Here is a 20,893-nt window from a genome sequence, read left to right as displayed (position 1 = left end):
TGAGGTAGTGTTCTCGCTACAATCCTACTATACGCGCATAAATATAATTCCATGAAAACAGTTACATTTATCACATATCCATACTGGACATACTGTACACAAATATAAAATGTGTAATTATCCTTTGCAATACCTAATGCATTACAGCACTCTCATTGAGCCCCCAAATCTGTGCATTAGAGAGGTTTTTTTTTTTTCAGCGTGAGTCCATCAGCTGCCATTTGATGTCAGGCAGAGCAAGGTAATGACAGCGCACTCACTTGCACAGTCATTAGCCCCGCTTAATGCTGGGAATTAACACAAATTGAGTGAAGTTAAGTACATGCATTAGAGGAGCTCGTTAGGGGAGAGCCTTTCACTGTTGCTGCCTAGAACTGGCTGTCGCTCCACATGTTCAGCAGAGACGACACTAGCTGGAAACACAACCTGGAGCATAACCCTGAACCTGAGCTTCAGCTGATACATTACTACCTCAAAAACAAGAGGTAAATTCATTGAGGGCTGATTAGTTGTGTCATAAATGGAAGAGCTAATGGCGCACTAAGGACACCTAGTGGTCAGACTGACACCGCCGATGCACAAAATCAGAAGTTGAAGTTGGTGGAAGGGATAAAAAAGAAAAGCGTACCTCTGCTTCCAGGTTTATTACTGTGTCATGTAAAGCAGTGATTCTCAAAGTGGTTTCTGGAGGTGTTGTGAGTGAAATGCTGAACAATTCGCTTTTGCTACTATTTTATCTTATAGTTAGTGCAAAGGGTATATTCCCCCCAAAACTGGGTCCCAAGCCAATTATTCTGTCGTTTTAGGAGTATGAGAAAGTCCAAGTTCATCGGCAAAATGAAAAATATTTAAACTTATTCAGACAGATAGCAGCAGTCTGCACAGTGTGAGAATGCATGAGACTGGCTATTTCCATTATATATTTCTCTCTCCCCACAATAATATTCCCACCTGTAGGGTGATGGATGGGTATGGGTGTCTCATTGTCAGAATCTTTTCAGATGGAGGTCTCTAGCCTATTGAATATCAATTTGAAGGTCCTGGGATGAAAAGGTTTCAGATCCCCTAATGTAGGCCATTTCTTTCACATTTAAGACTAAGGCAGTTTGGCTCGCAGTATGGCTCGGACTGGTGTTTGTGTTAACCACATGACTACAAGGTTAGACTGACAGGAAGACAGGGGGGATTATAATGTCATATTCTGCAGAACTAACGTCATCCAAACAGTCAAGTGGAGTAGGTGACTGGTTCATTTCCCGTTACTACACATGCAGTTTGCCCATTAGTGGGGAAATCGTGGTGGGCTTTTTGAAAAGAGGCTAACATGATGAAACTGACAATCTCTGCAATCCATTTGGACCTCATTCAAGATTACATCTTTATCTGAGTGACTGCAGATTATTGTCCACAGAGAGGTGTGCTAAAGCTGGATTATCCACTTGTTGGGGATCCATTTGACCCGATGGACGCAGCATGCCAGCCTCACACGCCCTTGCATCTGTGGGTATTTTTTTTTCACTTGTTTAGGGGCAAGGATGGGATAGCAGTGGAAATGACACCAAAACCTCTCATCCTCAGATTACCATGGTTAGTGATCCACATATGTGGATAGAAAATGGCAGTCATAGTCATTATACACGCATTTACAAGGGATGTACTGCATGGCCCCAGCAGTTTTAACCAGAATTCAGCAAAGCAGCAATGTATGACTCATTAACATGTACATTGAGACATTTTTTAAAAAGTCCACAGCAAGTCTTCTGTCTTCAAGTCAGAAAACAAGACATTAGGCACTTGTGCTGCCTAATGTCTCGCCATTTTTCCTCATTAATATGCAAATGTATGCAGCGAGGCACAAAATCTAATCAGATCATCTACTCTGTAGGGGGAACCTGTGGTTGAAGCATGACGTTTCTATCATGTATTGTTCTTGAGTTATGGTGTTCACAAGAATGTGTCTACACACTGAGAGACACGGGCACCACCACATGTACCATGGTGGCAGTACATAAAAAGTCTATGACAAAATAAAATGTAAGGCAGTTAGATAGCTACAGTCATGGCTATTGCACATGTGTTCGCCTTTGGTTTGTATTAACAACGAGCATCAGTGTGCTCCACCTCTTGGTACCAAGGCTTTCCTCCCAGGGCCGCTACATGGGCGGGGGTTTAGGAGCAGCACCATTCGGGAATCTGCAATAGAACAACATGTGTGAGGAAACAGTGTATTGTATCTTCTTTTGCACAGATCTCTAATATTTTAAAGAAACGTAATCACAGAAACCCAAATCTCTTGAGCTTTACCGACCTGCTGTCTTGCTCCTGATTGGGGTAAGTGATGATGACTCTGTTTCCATCAGCGAGGAGACCTGTGGTTGGCAGGCTGCTCCCTGTTCTTCTCATGTGCCTGAAGGTGATCTCTGCTTGGCTACTGCGGGCGGCGCTACCGTGTTTGTGCTTCTTATCTGAGATTGGGAATCAACACAGTGGTGTGGATTAGAGTGCCTGGACCAGGGTAAGAGTGTCAAATGTTGAGTGGAGGGATCATAGAACTTAAATAATCCCATGCAGAGACTGACCTCATGCACTCTCTGGACAGTTTTCGCTATCGGTATATCATAGCACTGAAAAGTCAGCTTCCCTCTCCCCATTTCAAAATAGGCTATACAGTGCTTCTCTACAGCTTGGTGTTATGCCCAATCATATATCAAGACACTCATCATGAGCTGTGGGAGTAGAAGTGTCACACTCACACTTGGATACGTCATGAGGTTGGGCCTCGTCCGCGTTACACGGCAGGATGTCATGCACCAAGAAGTTCTGCAGTCCTCCACTCAGACCCATTCCTCTTAGAGGGGTGTTACGAGACATGAGGGGTAGCAGTCCAGGTAGGCTTAAATCCATGGCAGGCACAGAAGCCCCGGGGCACTGGGAGTATGGCTATGTGAGAGATATCACATAAGGAGGGAAAGGGAGGCAGAGTTAATACTGCAGGAATGAGCTGGAGAGGATGAGCACATATTCAGATAATGTGATAGAATGATCTCTTGTTCACTCAAGGTCTTTGGCCTACTGATATGTGTATCCTTGCCCTGTAACGGTTTGTATGTCTCCTGCCTCCTATGGCTCCCATTGTCATCACTGTGTGTCCACTGCACCCACACCCGTGGAAAGAGTACGGATGATTAAATTGCTGTTGTTCCAGATATATAAGCATCTTACAGGGGAATGATAATGACTACTCATCAATAACACTGTTCAAATTAAAACAAAAAAACAGAAGCAGGCCTAGGCATATGGCTGAACTGACAGGGATATGGGGGTCAGTGGGGGAGGTTGTGTGTTTATGTTTTTAATGAGAAAGCCCAGGATCTCTGCTCTGTCGTTCCCACATCTACTATTAACAAGCAGAGGGGGTCGTGTTGACCTGGCTAATAGGGGGTAAATCCACTGGTGCATTATCGGCCGGGCACATTTCATCTAATCAGCAGGATGAAGCCAGCAGGCTTAGGCTGCTTTTAATTCAGAGCTGGAGGAGCATTACTGCCCTGCTCTCTCGTTACGTGGACATCAAATCAGTCAGACTGAAAGAGTTTGATCCATGTTTTTTTGTTTTTTTTTGGTGGCTGCTGTTTGGTTGTTGTCTCTCTGTCCACTGTGTGATTTCCAGTTGGATTGCATTTCACATGATAAGGCCCATTATGGGCTTTTACATAAACGAGGCCTTTGTTGATTTTTAGGTCAGTCACATAAGAGTTATATAGAGATAAGAGCTTCCTTTTTTGCAAACTGTTGTAGAACGCTGCAGGACTCTAGTACTTCTGTAACAACTCACGACACAATACATGATACAGTATCATAACTCTCTCTGTTCTATATTGCATGTATTTTTAATCTGTCAATGCACATCTATTTTTTCCTTAGCATTATATCGTAATATAGTAAAATGTAATAAATAAAGTGTCTGCTGCTTTCACTGTTTTTATATTTTATATTTTTCATGTATTCTTTTTCTTTCTTAGTTTTAAATGCAGTTAGTTTTTCCTGAAACTGTATATGAAATCTGGTACATAAATGAAGTTTACATTAATGAATGTATTTCCAGTATCCAAGAGCTAATTATTACTATCATTATTATTATCATTATTATTATTATTACAGACACAGAGAGTACCTCTATGACTGTAATAATAATAATAATAATAATAATAATATAAAATAATAAATTATTTATATAGCACTTATCTAAAAACAGAATTTACAAAGTGCTTCACATAAAAACAGAAGAAATAAAATAAAGATAACTAACAAGGAAACAAAAGAAGTAAAAAAGATAAAAATGAATAAAAAGAATAAAAAACAAATCAATATAAATCATCACATAAAAGCCAGTCTATAAAAATTAGTCTTAAGCATAGTTTTAAAAGATGCTATGGCTCTAGCAAGCCTGAGTTCCTCAGGCAGGTCGTTTTACAATCTAGTTGCCCTGATGGCGAACGCCCTGTCAGCTTTGGACTGGAGTGCAGACCGAGGAACCATCAGCCTTGCCAGAGGGTCTCAGGCTGCACTCTGGTTCATCGGGGGTTGACAAGTCTGTAATCTAACTAGGGGCCAGATCTTGCTGGGCTGTAAAACTAATGAGTAAGATCTTAAAATCAATTCTAGCTCTGACTGCAACCAGTGTAAATATGGTAGAATTGGTATCAATATGGTCTCTGCGTTTAGCAGCAGTTAAAATCGTAGTTGCTCACGTTCTATACAAACTGAAGATGAGAGATCGACTTTTGACTGAAGCAGGTGTAAAGGGAGTCTAATCGGGATGATACAAAAGCATGAATGACTTTCTCCAACATGGCTGAGGATAAAAACATACATTTTTGATATATATGTATGTGTGCATATGTTTCTGAGTGTGTTTCTGAGTGTGTGTATATGCATGTGTAAGTTCTCACTGGTGCCTCTGTACAGAGGAGTTCAGCCCTCGTCCTTTCCTCCAGGGTGACCATCACTCCATCCAGCACCTGCAACCTGGAGAGACGTAGCACTACTGTTGGCCTGTGGAGGGAACGCCGGGCCACCTGGGAGAAAAAAACAAACACCTGTCCAATGAAACAACCTGGAAATAACTTACACTGACCCTAACTATCATCAAGCAAAAGCATGTATGGAGCCTGAATGAAGCCTGTCCTGAGACATCTGGTGTGAGTGTGATGCTATGTGGGTCCCATGCACCTCCCTGAGGCCCCCAACCCCCGGAGACCATGTTCCCAACAGCTATTCCAGTGACCCAGCTGATAGCTGCAGATAGCCGTTCCCTTCTCCCTGCCCAGCTGAGGGCACCCTCTGGCCGGGGTGCACACCCAGCCTGTCCAGTCACAGAACTGCGTGTTCCTGCAGGACACTGCTGTGATCGAGCGAGGAGTGCGTGCCAATGGATGTGCAGCTGAGAGGAGGAGACAGAATTTGGCTAGAGAACACGGGTGAAGCAGTGATCTCATGCGGTCGACAGCAGGAGGTATTGTCTCGAGGGTGGCTGTTGGCTTCTACCCCCTGGCAGGATTAAGCCCCCTATGGGAAGAGAAGGGGGATGGGCGCTGTGGGGTAAACAGGCTACCACAGCTGAGCATGGCCCCACGGATGACAGGGAGGCCCTGGGCTGCGGGCTCTGCACAGGCCTGATCCATGAGCTCCAGATGGGTGCTGTACCCGGGCCAATCGTGCCCTGCCATTTGGTCAACGGATTTGTCTCTGATGCCGGCCAGTTTGAGGCACAGCAGACGGCCCATCATGTAATCGCTTAATTTAGAACCACAGAGTTGCACTGGGTTAGTGTTTTGGTTTGCGTAAGTGAGAAAGTGAGCCCGTGAGCATGCTTTTGATAATTTTTTTGTAAGTGAAAAAGAGTTCAAAGAACATTGTGACCTCCACCAACAGCTAGTGGAGTCAATTCAATTAACAGACCTACAGGTAATCATGGAAAAAATCTATATCAGTTCACAAGGCCTCATTGTGTACTTTGAGGTAGACACACATTGGTAATACTCACAGGATTGCCAACAACAGATAGTTCAGTCAGTGAGGGAAGCACTTCTAGTTTCTCAAGATCTGCGATGTCCTACGGAAAGTAGAGAAACAGAGATTAAATAATAGTGCCCCAGTTATTTTTCATTCCCTGCCTACCCTTTTTTTTTTTTTTTTTTTTACTTTTCTCTCCCACTGGTGGTGACCTGCTGTGTGTTGATCACGGAGACATATGCATTATGGCTGAACCTTTCCATAATTTTGGTGTAGCGAGGATAGAAGCAGCTGATGGGGGAGATTACACGTGTGAGCTCTCGTTAATCTCATGAGAGAGTTTGGGCACGCAAAGGGACATGAGGGTGTCTCTCTCATCCCCAGGTTTATGACTGGACTTGGCCGTGATTCAAAGAAGCCCCTCATTGCGATGACTGGTGTGTTGGGATGATTGCTGTATGTTATGCCTTAATTGAATGCATGAAAACATTAAGAAAGAAGCAACTGGAAACAAAAGTGCAAATCACTCGCCCGGGGTGAGAAGGAGATGTAGACTGAGAAGCTGATTACACGTTGCCTTGATTGTTCCTCTCTCTCTTCACACATAAAGCCCTGACCTTCAATCAAAGTTGATTCTCCTTAATACTACCTCATGCATGCCACAGTGGGGTGGTAACGACTCATGATTACTATGTTTCATGTCTTAGTTTGCAAACGCAGAGGAAAGTAATACCGCTGTAGGTTGAATAAAATACATTCTCAAACATCTGACACATTTTGCATATGAATCAAACAGTAAAAAGTCAGTGGTAAATCAAAAGCTATACAAAAGCCGACTGTGACCTTGGTAGTCTCCTCAGGAAATCAGCATGGTGTAAGTGAATTCCTCTCATTAATGAAAACCTCAATACATAGGCACAGATCCAGGCTGGAGTACCTGTAGCTTGTTCATGCCGAGGAACAGCTTGCGGAGCTCAGTCAGGGGCTCCAGATGGTTGAGCTCCCGGATGCGGTTCTCCGCTAGGTGCAGCTCTAGCAGGACATTCTGGGCTATAAAGGAGTTCTCCGTCAGGACCTTGATCCGGTTCCTGTCTAGCACCAGCTCTCTGAGCCGGTAAAGGCCCTCCAAGCCCTCCACCTGGCTGATCTCGTTACCTGGAGAAAGGGCAAATCTCAAAAAATAAGAAAGTACCAGATTGAGGTGGAATAATGTGAACTAAATATCTGGAGTCTATTTTTTTCTAAAAATGAAATGGAAAAGTAAAATGGCATTCCTCAAACAGTGTGAAAATGTCAGCATTTTAAGGTAATATAAAAATTTGCAGGGTATGTGTTATTTACTCCTTGTGTAAAGAGCACCAAAATGATGAGACATATTTGAAAAGTTTCTAAGCAAAAAGCAAGACCAGACAAGTAAGGTCAGCTTTGTGGGGCAAATCACCCCGATAAAGCAAAACACAATCAAAAGCCATCAAATGCAGTTGAAAAGGAAGTCGGTCTTTCTTTTCTTCAAGCCTCATCTCCCACCTGGCCTAAGGTCTGAGGAAGACTTTGCTCTCTGTGCTTGCCTTTTCACAGGCTCTATACACTGCGCTTTTCACAGGCTTTGTAAGGGAGGGGTGGTACATCGCCCACACGTACCTTGAAGGAAGAGTGCTTTAAGATTGGTGAGCCTGCTGAGCTGCAGATTGGCCATATTGGAGATGCCATTGTGACTCAAATGCAGCACCTCCAGGCTGCCCATCAGTGGCTCCAGGCTGTCCGTGGTTCCAGCTTCCCTTAAACACAGTCACAGAATGGGAGCTCTGACGGTTTGTTGCCTCTGTGGTTAAATGAGCAGCTCTTTCTCCCCCCGCTGCCTCATTTAACTGGTCGGGCCTCACAGGTGCAGACCAACTCAAGGCAATCACAGCCAGGGCAAACAAACACTTGGCAGTCGGTGCAATGCTTATGACATCCACTTTATCTATTGCTTTCTACAATAGGAAAATGCAATTGTAAAATACATTTTTACAACATACACCAAAAATACAGAAAATTAAAATTTTTCAATTTATTTTAGGGATAAATTCTTCAAAAAGTTGGAATATTGCCTCCATTGAAATTTTCTATTTTGTGAAGAGAAATGGAAAATAGTACTGCTGATGCTGCTATGACACTGACCTCGCGCCCTCCAGCACTTCAACTAGTCTGACAAAAATCTTCATTGTCAAGAGAAAGTAAAATATGTGCTGGTCAGTGCTGCCCCCTAATGGTTGCAGTCTGCAAATTCAATTCAAAGTCCATACTCCACACACAGCTGCAACAATGTGAAACAGAGAAATAAACTGGCAGGTCTCAGTTTTTTCTGGAAAGCCTCTTTGTCACATCCGAATGAGAACTGTGTCTGTACCTGTTGCCTTTGGATGAGCTCTGCTGGCCATAGCCACTGGAGTTGACTTTGTGGTAAAGTATCTGTCTGTTAGTCAGGTGGGCCTGGGCTTTCTGCCTGGGCAGGATGGACTCGATGTGGTTATGATTCAGACACAGAGCCTGCAAGAAAGAGAATGGAAATAATTTATTTGTCCAAGGCCCAATCCCTCATTTCAAGCCAGCCTGCTGAGTTGTGACATTTAGTCTAATTACCTTGATGTTGGGCAGGTAGATGAGGCCCGAGAAGGAGGTGAGATTGTTGTGCTCAAAGTTGACGCTGCGCAGGTTGTGGAACAGGTCTGCTGGAGCCAGGTCCACCATCCTGTGGGAGAGGAAACCGCTTTTTTTACTAGCCTTGTCTCTCAATTTGAGTGAGGCACCTGTACCTCACTGTTATTAGTAGATACTTTTCAGCATAATGAAAAATTACAATCACGTTCATTTCCGCTCTTGCCTGTGTGTCGTGTTTAGATGTCTACTGAGCCAGGTCATTACCTAATAGAGCAGGACTGCAGGGTGAGGTTGGTAATGTCTGAGTAGTTTGAGTGGCCCAGCTTCTCTGCCACCATGTCAGGGGTGAGTCGTCCCCCAAACACATCCTTTGCATTCTCACACTCAGTCACTTCCTACAGAAAACAACCAGGTCTTTCAACATTAACTGTGGGATAAAAACTCATTATATTACCACCACTACAACATTTGATCAGTTATATTGGTTGTGGTTATTGACGCATACCACCGCAATCCCATCCAGTGCTTTTAGGGAGGGCAGTTGGAACACCACGTATATCCGATAGTTTTCCAGTTTCTCCACTAAAGGATTCCCATAAAGATCCAGAATGATGAGGCTTGTCAGTCCCTGTAGAAAAGGAAAAGTATATCTTCTCAGACAATACTATAAAAAAAGCAAGTAAATTGAAAAACCTACGGTCCTAATTTATCTTCAAGGTCAGAGTGTGCGTTTTTTTTTTTTTTTTTTCATCAGATACTCACCTTCAGATAGTAGATGTCTCGTGTGGTAGAAATGTGGTTGCCGCCGATGTAGAGCTCAAGGAGGGAGCGAGCCCTCTGGATCCCATGCATGGATCTGATATAGTTGTTCTCCACCGACAGAAAGTGCAGGTTGGGCAGCTGGTCCAGGACTGAGGCATTCAGACAGGACAGCTGGTTCCCATTCACCCTCAGCCTGTTCAGACAATGCAGTTTTGACAGTCCTATGGGAAACACAGAGAGACAAAATCACTATCTATCTATTTTACAGGTGATTCTACTGTAAACCAACAGGGTTCTGAATAACATCGGTGTTGAATTGTTGCCCTTCCTCTCTGTAATGTCGTTTTGTAATGTCTCCACTTTCATGCTCAAATTGAGAGTGTGACTGACCGTCCAGTGTGCTGATACAGTTGTTGTTGAGGGAAAGCTCCTCCAGGTGCAGGCAGTTGTCAAGCCCCTCCACTTTAGAGATGTCATTGTCATTGAAGGAGGCCCAGCGCAGGTTGACCAGCTTGTCCAGATTGGTCAGCTTGGAAATCTTCTGACTGTCCAGGTTCAGGGCTGTGATCTGCTCCAAAGTCAGAGGTCACAACTGAATTCAAAATGTATACAATATTAAAGACGCAGTTTGTAAGATTTTATGTATTGAAGTATCTCTAAAATGATGATTCAACAGAGCTAAATAAATCAAGCACCACTGTGGAAAGCCTGTAATCAAAGAAGGCTGCTTTGTCTTGCTATAGTTTATATAGTTTACTTCCAAAAGCAGCTGCTGGTGAACCTTGTTGTTTCTGTAAAAATAATGAAATCACAGCATTGACTACTGCAATATCCAAATTACAGGGGGCTTTACAGAAGGTTTTTTTTCTTAGGGGAAAAAGTGTTTTAACCAGTCAACAAATCAAGTTGCAGGTACACAGCAAAATTGTCATTGTTAAAAATGAACACTATGCCAGTGTTAATATTAGTCCACACCCATCAGTTTCATCAGAGTTAACTTAACACTTCATCGTTTTGAACACCCAGCCCAGAGCCATATCAACTTCTATGAGTGGACAAACTCTCTAATCAACACTTGTCGACTCCAAATTATAGTCACTGAAAACACTTATGAACAATGGAAAATTTACTGTGGATGTGACTTTTATGCTGATTACAGCCACAATTTGGCCTCATGACTGATTTTCATCATCAGTGCTCGGAACAGATCCGAATCCATAAATTTTTTCATTTTCAAATTGAGGAAATTCTAAGCAAACCACACAGACACACAAAATGTGAGAATTTTGAGAGTTTTGAAAAATAAATTCTTATATAAAATAAATAAATAAATAAATTGCCATATTATCAGTATCATGTACCTGTCATCCCCTGGAGGTAGCATTTTCCTAAAAACTTCTCTTTAATAAGTAGGCAGATGTACCTTTGTAATCACTCCTTCACAGAGAAACCAACATGCCCGCATTGCTTGTACAGTGAAGAAAGTTAGCTGTGGACAAAGCTCACCTTTGCAGTCCAGCCTGGTTCCAGCTCTCTGTTGAGGCCCCAGGGTGCTGGACTGAGTTGACACAGGAGCTGGGCTGCTGAAAGCAGGCTGAGGCTGCGGGGACGTTCACTGTTGGTGCGGGAGTGAGCCAGAAGAGACGCCTGCAACCAGAGTGTCAACAGGTCTGACTGAATTACAGCCGTACCAGATTGTCACCTACTGTGTCCTTCACTGGAGCATGTTACTAATCAATCAAAAATATACGCTGTCTCCTTTACAACTTAAAATTTTCCCCACAGTTAGAAAAATACACATACAAGAGAAATTCATCATTTGGCCTAGTTGCTCAGCCCCTAGTTGCTCAGCCCAGGACCAGGAGCAAACCTGGGTCTCAAAACCAAAATTACCCCCAACACCTACAGGAAATTCTACAGGAATATGAAATATGAAAAAGTGGGATATTATATTTTCTCTATACTTGTGCTCATATGAATTGAAATTCATATTCACAATTGTTGTCCACAGATATAACCATCCACACATGCTGCAAAGTGACCTGTGTATTTCCTAACCTGGTTAATTTTGGACCCAGCAGCCATCTGAACAGCAGCAGCAGCCTCCTCCTCTGCTACCAGCACATCATCCAGGTGTGTGAGGGTCATGAGACGGCCCAGTATTGTCATCCTGACTGACTCCGGCTGGAAGAAGAAGAGCAGCTTCACTGTATCAACCCACTGTGTCTTATGCAGTGTCATTCATTTCAGGTCATTGATAATACTGTTGAACCTAAACCTGATCATATTTATAGATTTGATTAATTTTCGCTCACAGCACGTACCCGGTGCCAGGGGTTGTGTCGGGTGTCCAGCTTCAGCAGGGCAGGCGTGTGTTTTCTCAGCACAGCCATCTCCTCCCTTGCCTTGGTCAGCTTGTTCCAACGCAAGTCCAGCTGTTTCAGCCGTCCCAGCCCCCTCAGCCCGTCTAGGGTCACTAGGTGGTTAAAGCTAGCATCCACAAACTCGAGGTTGGGCTGGAATTTCAACAACACAGGAAATGCTTGTTAAAGTCACAGTGAAATAAAAAAACAAAAACGTTTTCCCCTTGTTCGGCAATTCTCCACTTAACAATGTATTTTATTTTTATATCAAAATCCTTTTACTTCCTGGTAAACATATTTTTAGTGGTTACTTCATTGTGTACCAGTACATATACATAAAAATCCCAACAATACTGTCAGATTTTTGAAAAATCCCCCTCAGCCACTCTCATCATATAAAACCTGCAACTTCACAACTTTCAAAGTCACAAGAGTGGCAACATGGTACAGTGTACAACATAGTACACCATAGTTGCGTCCCACTAACTGTAATTTATTCATTTGGACAAATCTGGAATTTTTGACAGTTCAAGATTATGCACAAAACTTTTCACAGTGGATTGCTTCACCAATTACACCAAGTTACACTGCGTTTCTCCAAACTGCCTAATCTTGAACAGTCCCTCCTTTCCCATCCTAGCATCTTGCTTCAACCGATAATATGTTGCATTACAGAAGCAAGACACAATCGAAATGCCATTCCCTTGTGACTTTAAACACAGTATGTAGTTTCAGCACAGTAATTTCATTATCTTCTCTCACTCTCACCATGTGTGAGATGTCATCCAGGCGTGTGAACTCATTGAAGCTGATGGTAAGATGCCGCAGAGCCGTCAGGCAGGAAATCTCCTTCAGCTTGTTCAGACTGTTGCCATGGAGGTTCAGCACCTGGAGGTTCAACACATCAGCAATAACTCAGGGAAGTGCTAAATTCATTGTGAGTGCATGATATAGCTTCAAAATCAGACTCTCAGTTTAAAGGCCCAAATCCTTACAGTGATCTGACTGAGTACGTTGGCTCTGGCCACATTAAGCAGAATTTTCTCATCCAGGCTCAACATCTTGGGCCGTGGTTTCAGCATGGGCTCCATGTTGAGGACCTCCTTGTCCAGGCTGATATCATTGGGAGGAGGTTCATCTGTGCCGTGGTCCTAATAACATAGCACATATCAAAAGGTTTAAAGTAGTATTTTTGTCTGTTGAAAAGCCAAAAAGCATGTGTATTGTTGTTTATAATAATAATAATAATAATAATAATAATAATAATCTTTATTTATAGAGCTCTTTCTAAAACAAAGTTACAAAGTGACAGATAATAAAACAGGAAGAACAATGAGGTAAAACAGCAATAAAGCAAAATAAATAGTTTTTAAAACAAATGGAATAAGTAACAAGTAGTAAGTAATAAGTAATAATAGACAAGGCAAAAATGATAAAAATGAGTAAAAAACAAAAAACAAAAAAAACAGCGGACCCTGAAATACCAATGCACTTCCTCAATCTATCAGTGAGAATAGCATGGTCTACAGTATCAAATGCAGCACTAATGTCAGGCAGCATTAACACAAGTATATCAGGATATTATTTACAATCTTGACAAGGGCAGTTTCAGTGCTGTGCTGCTGCCGGAAACCAGACTGGAGTTTTTCAAGTATGAAATTACTTTCCAAAACTTCCAGCAATGTCTTGATAAAAGCTTTTCCACTACTTTAAAGATGAAAGGTAATTTCGAAATAGCAGAAGCAATAGCAGAAGGATCAATACTGGGGAGGCTGAACACAAGCAGTGTTAAAGCATTCAGGGACACAGACAACCAGAGCCAGAGGACAGAGAGCTGCTGTCAAGGAGGGGCTAGAAGACAGTCCCATGAGTGAAATAGGTCTATAATCTAGGTCTAAAATGTCTATTAATTCCTTAAGAGAGATTAGCCTAAACTGACTCAGAGTATCTAGATGAAGACAGGATACATCAGTAAAGAAAATGGGGTGGGAAATCCCAGACCTGATGTCCTCAATCTTATCTTAAAAGACAGTTACAAAACTTTTCACATTCAGCATTTGAGAGACACCAGGGCAAGCAGGGATAACAAGGCGATCAGTAGTACTAAGCAAGATCTTGGGATTATACTGATTGGCAGAGATTAGCTCAGAGAAATAATTTGCTCTTGCATCTTTAATTTTTTGATATTAGGATAGTACTAAGTTCTTCATATGTTGGTAATGGACCAGGATCTTAGTAATTTTCCACATTCAGCTCTTCTACAATCTCTTTTTAGACAATAAATGCTTTGATTTATCCAAGGTTATATACTGATAGATTTGGATCTGAGGATGAAGAACAAAGGTCACTGAAGAAATTGAACAGATCATTTGTGTGGGAAAAACTGAGCTAAAATATGACAAGAATTTGCAAACATTGAGGAAGGTTTTTGAGCACTTTAACCTTTGAATTCATTACCGTGGCGATGTACTCAAAGTCAATGATGTACTCAGGCAAGACCAGCTCACGGTCAAACACAAACCACTGTCTCCGTCTGGGACTGCACTCAGGACCACTGTGTGTTTTGGAGGAGTTAGGTCTCTCTGAATGAAAAACACACAGAAGTGCAATGTCACTGTGCAATGTTCAGTGAAAAACGGTTCCAATTTATATCTTTTGACATATACCTTCGCTCATCATAGTTCTGCACTTAGTGTTCATATTGCGATACACAGACTGGGCTTTGGGATAGTTGCTGCTGTCCACTGGCTCTCCTTGTCGGACGGGGAGGCTATGGCCCAGAAACACTTTGGAAACGATGATCTGACCTACAAGCAAAAATAAATACCAGTTCAGTTATTCAACAAAAGAACACAGCACAAGAGAGGAATATAAGGATGCGATGAGCAGAACTCACAGACCGTGTCTGAAGGGGATTCTGTCCACACTTTGCTTGGAGTTGCCTTGGCTGGCCTGACGCAGCGTGTACTCAATCTTGGGCTGTTCAGTCACACTCAGGCTGTTGGATAAGGGTACAGCACTCTCTCTTCCCAAGGCCTGGTACAAAGACAACATGGTAAAAATCTGCAAAATTTGGAGCTCATGTGAAAACAAAATCAAGTATAGATTCTGTTTAGTCCTACAGCGATGACGTGTAGTTCTTTCTGAATACGAGAGGAAGGTTTGGGAGTTTACTTCCTTCTTTAATTAATTAGATTCTGCTCAATAAACAACAGACATGATTTGTAGAAAATTATTTTCTCAAATGCTGTTCATTGTAATAAAAATTAAAAGTTCACAGGTATAGAGTCTCACATGTGACTGACTGCCCTGAATTTTCCTCATGATGCTCACAGTGCAGTAGCATAAAAACGCTGTGGGGAAAAAAAAACTTGGAGCTGTTGTAGTAATATACATACCTTATACTTTTCTGCTGTTTTGAAGCCTTCCTCTGGAATGTACAGGGTTTCGTTCCTCTCACCGGTTCTTTCAGGGTCAGATACGTAGAACAGGTACTCCAGCCAGCGCTTGTAATTCCTGCTGGCAAAGTTTAGATTAAATTCAAACAGATGTCTTGTAGCTATTACCACAAGGTTTCATTTTGGGTACCATTTTGTCTTGTAATAACATGCTCCCAGTTGGTCATACTGAAGACATAACTTTTAACCGCATTGCTACAGTGCTGATGATAATACACAGTTTAAAATGTCTGTTAACCCACTGATAAATAACTCTGTTTTTTTTTTTTATTACAGTTCACTCACTGTGAAAACACAGCAGACTCTTCACTGGCTAACAGGGTATGAAGTTTGTCCTCAAAACAAAGCCTCAAAGCACGGTTGTGGATGCGGATAATACGATTGATCTTGATGCCAGTGATGCCGTGAACCTTGTAGTCCGTGGCAGAGAAACGGGACAGCAGGAGGTCGTAACAGGGAATAAACCTGTTGGGCACATAACAAAAAAACTATAGAGTGAATTCTGCATTTGATTTCACATTTCTAATCTCAAGTTCCATGGTGTTTTTAGTTATAATTACTATAATAATGCCACAATAAATACCAGGGGTCTGTGGAACAGCCCTCTTCAAAACGAATATTTCCAACAGTCTCCAGCTCCATTAACAGAAAGTGGACCATATACTCCTTCCTGTTTGTGGCATGGGCCAATTCCTGCTCATACCACGCCTCAATCCTGAAGAAAGAGAGAGCATAGAGTATGCTTTACTGGTCAGAAGCTTATGTGTACAGAAAGGTATGAGATTGAATTCCAAAAAGACTTGCTAAATTCTCTCTGTATCTTCTCCAAATACACAAACTCACTCCTCCAGTCTCCTGCTCCACACTCTCAGCCTCTCCCTCAGCGCTTCCATCTTGCTGAGCATTTTGTGCTCTAAGGTGGGATCGCGGCTGATGTCAGTGGATACGTCACCGCTGTCCACTGAACCTTTCATCAGCGCGGACGCTCCATCCTCACATGTGCGGGCAGACGTCCTGCAACTGGCCTGCACCTCTGAGAGCTCACACTCCAGCTGGGAGCGGTCACAATTAAAATGTATGTCAACTTTAAACAAAGCTGCAACTGAAGATGACACCTAAATAACTAATCTGCACATATTTCCAGGATTGTACATACATTTTTGAGGGCATAATTGAGTGTCCTGATGCACTCCTCAGGTAACTGCAACAGAGTCTTCTTCTGCTCCATCAGACTGGCCTGGGTCTCTGCTAGGTTCCTTTGAGCAGTGCGGACACGCATGTTGTAGTACATCATTTTCTTCATTACTGTGGACTGGGAGGGGAAAGCAGAGTATGCTAAAAATCTAGCAGGCCAAACATACTGTATAGATAGGATGGAATGGAATACTCAAATGAAGGGCCAGAAAAACTGTATTCTCTACTCTAGACCCTACTGGTCTTCTCAATACCTCAGCTGCTTCCTTCACTTGCTTGCTTGAGACGTCATAGGTATCGAGTCGCTGGAGGCCTGGCATGTGGTAAAGGACATGTGTGGCGTAGTTACACAGCAGACACACTGGGTTTGGGGTTGACTGGGGGTCCTTCAGTCCCAGCTCTCTCAGGTGAGGTAAATGGGCCAGGAGGGTCAGCTCCTATTACAACAACCACAGAGGAGACAGGCTAGTTTGTTGGTAGGGGCTATTTCATCTCTAAGCACTACTGTTCCTCAAGAATGAATCAAGCCTTTACATTTATGTTTGACTGTATAAGAGCCTACAGATGTAGCAATCATAGAAGTCAGAATTTTATTGCACTGCCTCCAAGAGAAAATTGTTTGGAATATTTTTTCTCTCTTAGGCTGTCAGAAGGCAGAAGAATGATCTGGCAACCACTTGACAGACATGAGTTTTATGTTACAATATGCCGAATCAATCATAGAGCATAGATGCATGATGGGGAGTTTTACGATGGCAACTTCTGTGGGCAAAACGGATGAAAAGAAAACTCAAATTGGTGCATTGTGTTCAACGAACTACCCGCAATCCCAGACTTGTTGATTGCACGCTGCAAAGGAAGCATACAAATTGGACACATGCCATTTACATGGCTCAATAAGTCAAACACTCCTTCTGGAAATTGTCTTTTCCTTTCTTCTTTTTTTTCCATACTCAGCAGCTAAAGAAGAATTGTCACATCATAATGACAAAGAGAGCAGAGACTTTGACGAATTGAAAAACACTTAAAAGCAGCACATCTTTGAATCCACAGTTGTAGCAATATACTAGGCACTGAATCCATTGAATGACTATAATTTAATTCTTTACAGCAAAGGCTGAGTTGGGACAAAAAGGTGGATTGCAAGAAGATGAATAAGATTTGAGGTATTAACTCCCATCAAGGCAAGACTCACAAAACCTCTAGTGTCCTTGACCAAGACAGTGACTCTCTATAAGCTGCTCAGGATAAGAGCGCCGGCTATATGTCTAAAATACTAAAGAAAATGTAAATGAAGCCCACATATCAAAATCACCAACATAGTCTTTTTAAGATTCCACACAGATCAGAGTGATTATCAGAGTGATGAATTTTTTAAACAGATGCAATCATGACTGCATATCACTCTATCTGGAATAAAAAAAAAAAAAGAAATTATGTCGCTTTATACTTCAGTGAAGGCCTTGTCACAGAGCAGTGGACCCAGCTTACTGCAGAAATGAATTAAAAATCTGAACTGGTCAAGACCCTGACATTTCACAAGAATTTTGAAATACTCTCTTTTAAGACCAAGGATTTTAATAATACTTTTTTTATATAATAAACAAGAAAACTTTTTAAAGAAGGAATGTGGAAAACATTTTTTTCTGTCTTACCTTAAAGGAGCTGATCTTGTTCCCAGACAGATTAAGGTTTTGAAGGTTGACATTAGGATCAAAGCTATGACCTTAGAAGGAGTTAACAAATGATTCAATTATTTTTTTTTCAAAACAACTCAATAACAATCTAACTTGGCAGAAAAAAAGTAAACAGTTCCTAAACATACCAATCTTCTCAATATTGTTGTCAGCAAGGTTTAGTTCTTTCAGTTTTTGAAGAGTATTCAACCCCTTTAGGAAAAAACACAAACGAGACATCTGATCAAAAATGGGAGCATGCTACTTAGACAAAACACACACAGTAATAACACTGTAGTAGTTCTTGGCGAGCAAAATCAATCTCACACATTAAAAAATAACGTACATAGGCTAGTGTACAGTATGATAAACATAAAAACTGATAGACAGACAGACAGATAGACAGATAGATAGATAGATAGATAGATAGATAGATAGATAGATAGATTCTCCCTTCAACTGTAGTTGTTGAGGGAGGGGGAAACAATTCAGAATCCAAACCTCTATGTGAGTTATGCAGTTGTTGTTGAGCCACAGCACTTGTAGGTTGATATTCAACTCCAAATTCTCAATTTCACTGATTTGATTATCATATAGGTATAGTTTATGTAGTTGAAGGCAATTCTGTAGTCCAGATATTCCCTGCAATATAGAGAAGGCAGAGCAAATTAGATGTGTCTAGGGTTCACTAATACAGTTTTTCTTAAACTGTGGGTTGTGACCCAAAATTGTGGTTACGGTCTGAAAAGGTTTAAGAACCTGTGCAATAAAACAAAGTTGAAATCGCAAAATCAGCTATAATGAACCCTAATGAATCTAAGAATTGGTAATTATTGTAATCAATGGAACCAGTTATTCTTATTATAGTTATCATCAGCGTGGCAAACTCACTGTCAGTCGGCATTCGACCAGCCAGAGCTCCTGGAGCAGAGGGCAGCAGTCAAGGCCTTGAATGTGGCTTATGTTCTGGCCTACTACAGTGAGCTGGCAGAGCCTGGGGAAGAAGGAAAGCCCGACCATGCGGGGATAACCTGAGAAGAAGACCTCCAGGGAGCTGACGCTGCTCCCATCTTGTGCTATTTTTTCATAGGACACTCCATTGGCCATGCACTGTTGGGGAAAATAATAATGTTCCAAGATGACATTTTTTGTAATTAATCATAGTTTGGAAGGAAAAATCACCACCTGCAATGGAATAGCTGTGCAGAGAAGAGGGGTGGATGTAGTATAGAAAATAAATATGACATAGTACACTGTATATTTAATACATGCCCTCATAATACTGTATGACATATGTTGCCATGCCTTGTCAGTGTTTTTATTTAGGCTGTATTGCAAGGCTGTAAATGAAAAACCACTTGTATATTTTTTAATCAAATGACGGTCTTGAAATAGTCTTTGAAAGAGTCCTTTAGTATGGAAGGCCTTTCATTTGGTTTAGTAACCTAAAAGTTTTTTTGGTTTTTTTTATTGCTCTGAGGCCATTGTTTAAGATTTACACTGCAGTCAAATCAAACAAACCAAATATTATCGCATATCAATCGTACAATATGGCGCAGTATTGACTATTAACAAGGCATACTGTACTTCTTCATGAGTAATGAGTCTGAATTTCAAACTCACCAGTTCTTTGACGACCTCCTCGTCACCACGGAGCTTTTGCTTTTCACTCTGTATCATAACTTTCTGCCCTGAAATGGACAGCAACGAGTAACGTTAACTTTACACCAAGGGCTAACAACAAACAGTTATATTAGAGGTAACTCATATTTTTTGGACAGCAAACCTAAATTTCTAACGTTAACCTATGTTAATTCATACATGAAAACATTATAGCTTGCAGAAAGCTAACATCGAAAGTTAACGTTTAAAAAGTTGAATTTATCTGTAAGCTCATAAATTAGGTTTGCAAACACAGAGTTAATGAGTACAATGATGCTAACTTAGCTAGCTAACGTTAGCTGTTAAGGTTCTGTTACCCACTGTGCAGATAGCTGTGTTAGCTTATGTTAGTTATTCTAAATTACTTAACATGTGTTGTTGTGTAATATTTCAATAAATTGAAATGTTAAACCCAACCTTGCATGGTAAACAAAGTTAACTATTTTTTCCAGGACGGAGGCCATAACAACTGCGAACATCTGCTCGAAGTCTGTCCCAGATCAGCTCAGCAATGTTTGGCACAGGCATCAGTCCGTTTCTAGGCACGAGCGTCTGGTTGCTAGGGAGCCATGTTGAAACTTTTTAATCCTGATACTTTGAGCTACCACACGAGGGCGCCACGCTGCAAGCCAAATCTCCACAAGAACGCCAAACCTTTCTTAAATATATTGTTATTTTTTTAGACGCTCGGTTATCAAACATTACACATAAAATACCAGTTTCCACCATTTTCCATTCTCATTCCCCAAACCTGCAATTTGCATGAGGTTTATTAGTGCTATTACTCTTGAGCCATGCCTCCAATTTAATTGATTTGTGCGAATACATGTTTCACATCACAAAGCGTCATATCGCTTGATGACAGCGTACGACACTGTCACTGTCCGATACTTAGCTTGTTTTGCACGCCGCAGATGAAATGGCTTTCAGAATTGACTCTGCCCCAAATAAGTGCCAACCATGAGCTACACGGACACCATGACGTCAGCGTTGAAGCACTGAACTAAAACAATCAACCTCACTCCTCTTCTGCTCCCCGACCGGACCGCCTTATCTGTGGCATTTAGAAACAACAAGCCGAGTATCTACACAAGAGAAGGCAGTCAGGAGTTGCGTTATT

The 20,893-nt window shown here is 41.7% G+C and overlaps 1 protein-coding gene across 1 annotated transcript; it reads right to left on the bottom strand.

Moving 5' to 3' along the window:
• Positions 1–2,153: 2,153 nt before the first annotated feature.
• lrrc9 (leucine rich repeat containing 9) lies at positions 2,154–19,791 on the bottom strand. The gene is made up of 32 exons (XM_071527778.1): positions 19,735–19,791; positions 19,003–19,221; positions 18,613–18,753; positions 18,261–18,324; positions 18,091–18,161; positions 16,690–16,872; positions 16,398–16,553; positions 16,085–16,293; positions 15,825–15,956; positions 15,527–15,706; positions 15,182–15,299; positions 14,684–14,819; positions 14,473–14,590; positions 14,241–14,361; positions 12,779–12,934; positions 12,552–12,671; positions 11,745–11,936; positions 11,479–11,604; positions 10,927–11,067; positions 9,811–9,988; positions 9,421–9,641; positions 9,164–9,286; positions 8,923–9,053; positions 8,641–8,749; positions 8,408–8,547; positions 7,657–7,793; positions 6,953–7,170; positions 6,047–6,115; positions 4,953–5,078; positions 2,754–2,940; positions 2,309–2,465; positions 2,154–2,193 (listed from the first exon to the last, which is right to left on the bottom strand). Exons 1-32 carry the CDS (start codon positions 19,789–19,791, stop codon positions 2,154–2,156), a joined length of 4,476 nt encoding a protein of 1,491 aa, XP_071383879.1.
• Between the last annotated feature and the right edge of the window lie 1,102 nt (positions 19,792–20,893).

Source organism: Centroberyx affinis, unplaced genomic scaffold (genome assembly GCF_046629955.1).
Source record: "Centroberyx affinis isolate AG114_WGS23_722 - 3 ecotype Tasmania unplaced genomic scaffold, CSIRO-AGI_Caff_v1 ptg001575l_1, whole genome shotgun sequence".
Taxonomy (NCBI): Eukaryota; Metazoa; Chordata; class Actinopteri; order Beryciformes; family Berycidae; genus Centroberyx; species Centroberyx affinis.
This window is presented reverse-complemented; position numbering and strand designations above follow the sequence as displayed.

Bases quoted from the DNA above. Each gene is read 5' to 3' on its own strand.
- lrrc9 (XM_071527778.1), bottom strand. From the start codon at position 19,791: ATGATACAGAGTGAAAAGCAAAAGCTCCGTGGTGACGAGGAGGTCGTC. The intron at 9,054-9,163 runs GTATGCGTCAAT...TGTTTTCTGTAG, and splicing joins CACTGGATGGGATTGCGGTG to GAAGTGACTGAGTGTGAGAA. The intron at 5,079-6,046 runs GTGAGTATTACC...TTTTTCTCCCAG, and splicing joins TATCTGTTGTTGGCAATCCT to GTGGCCCGGCGTTCCCTCCA.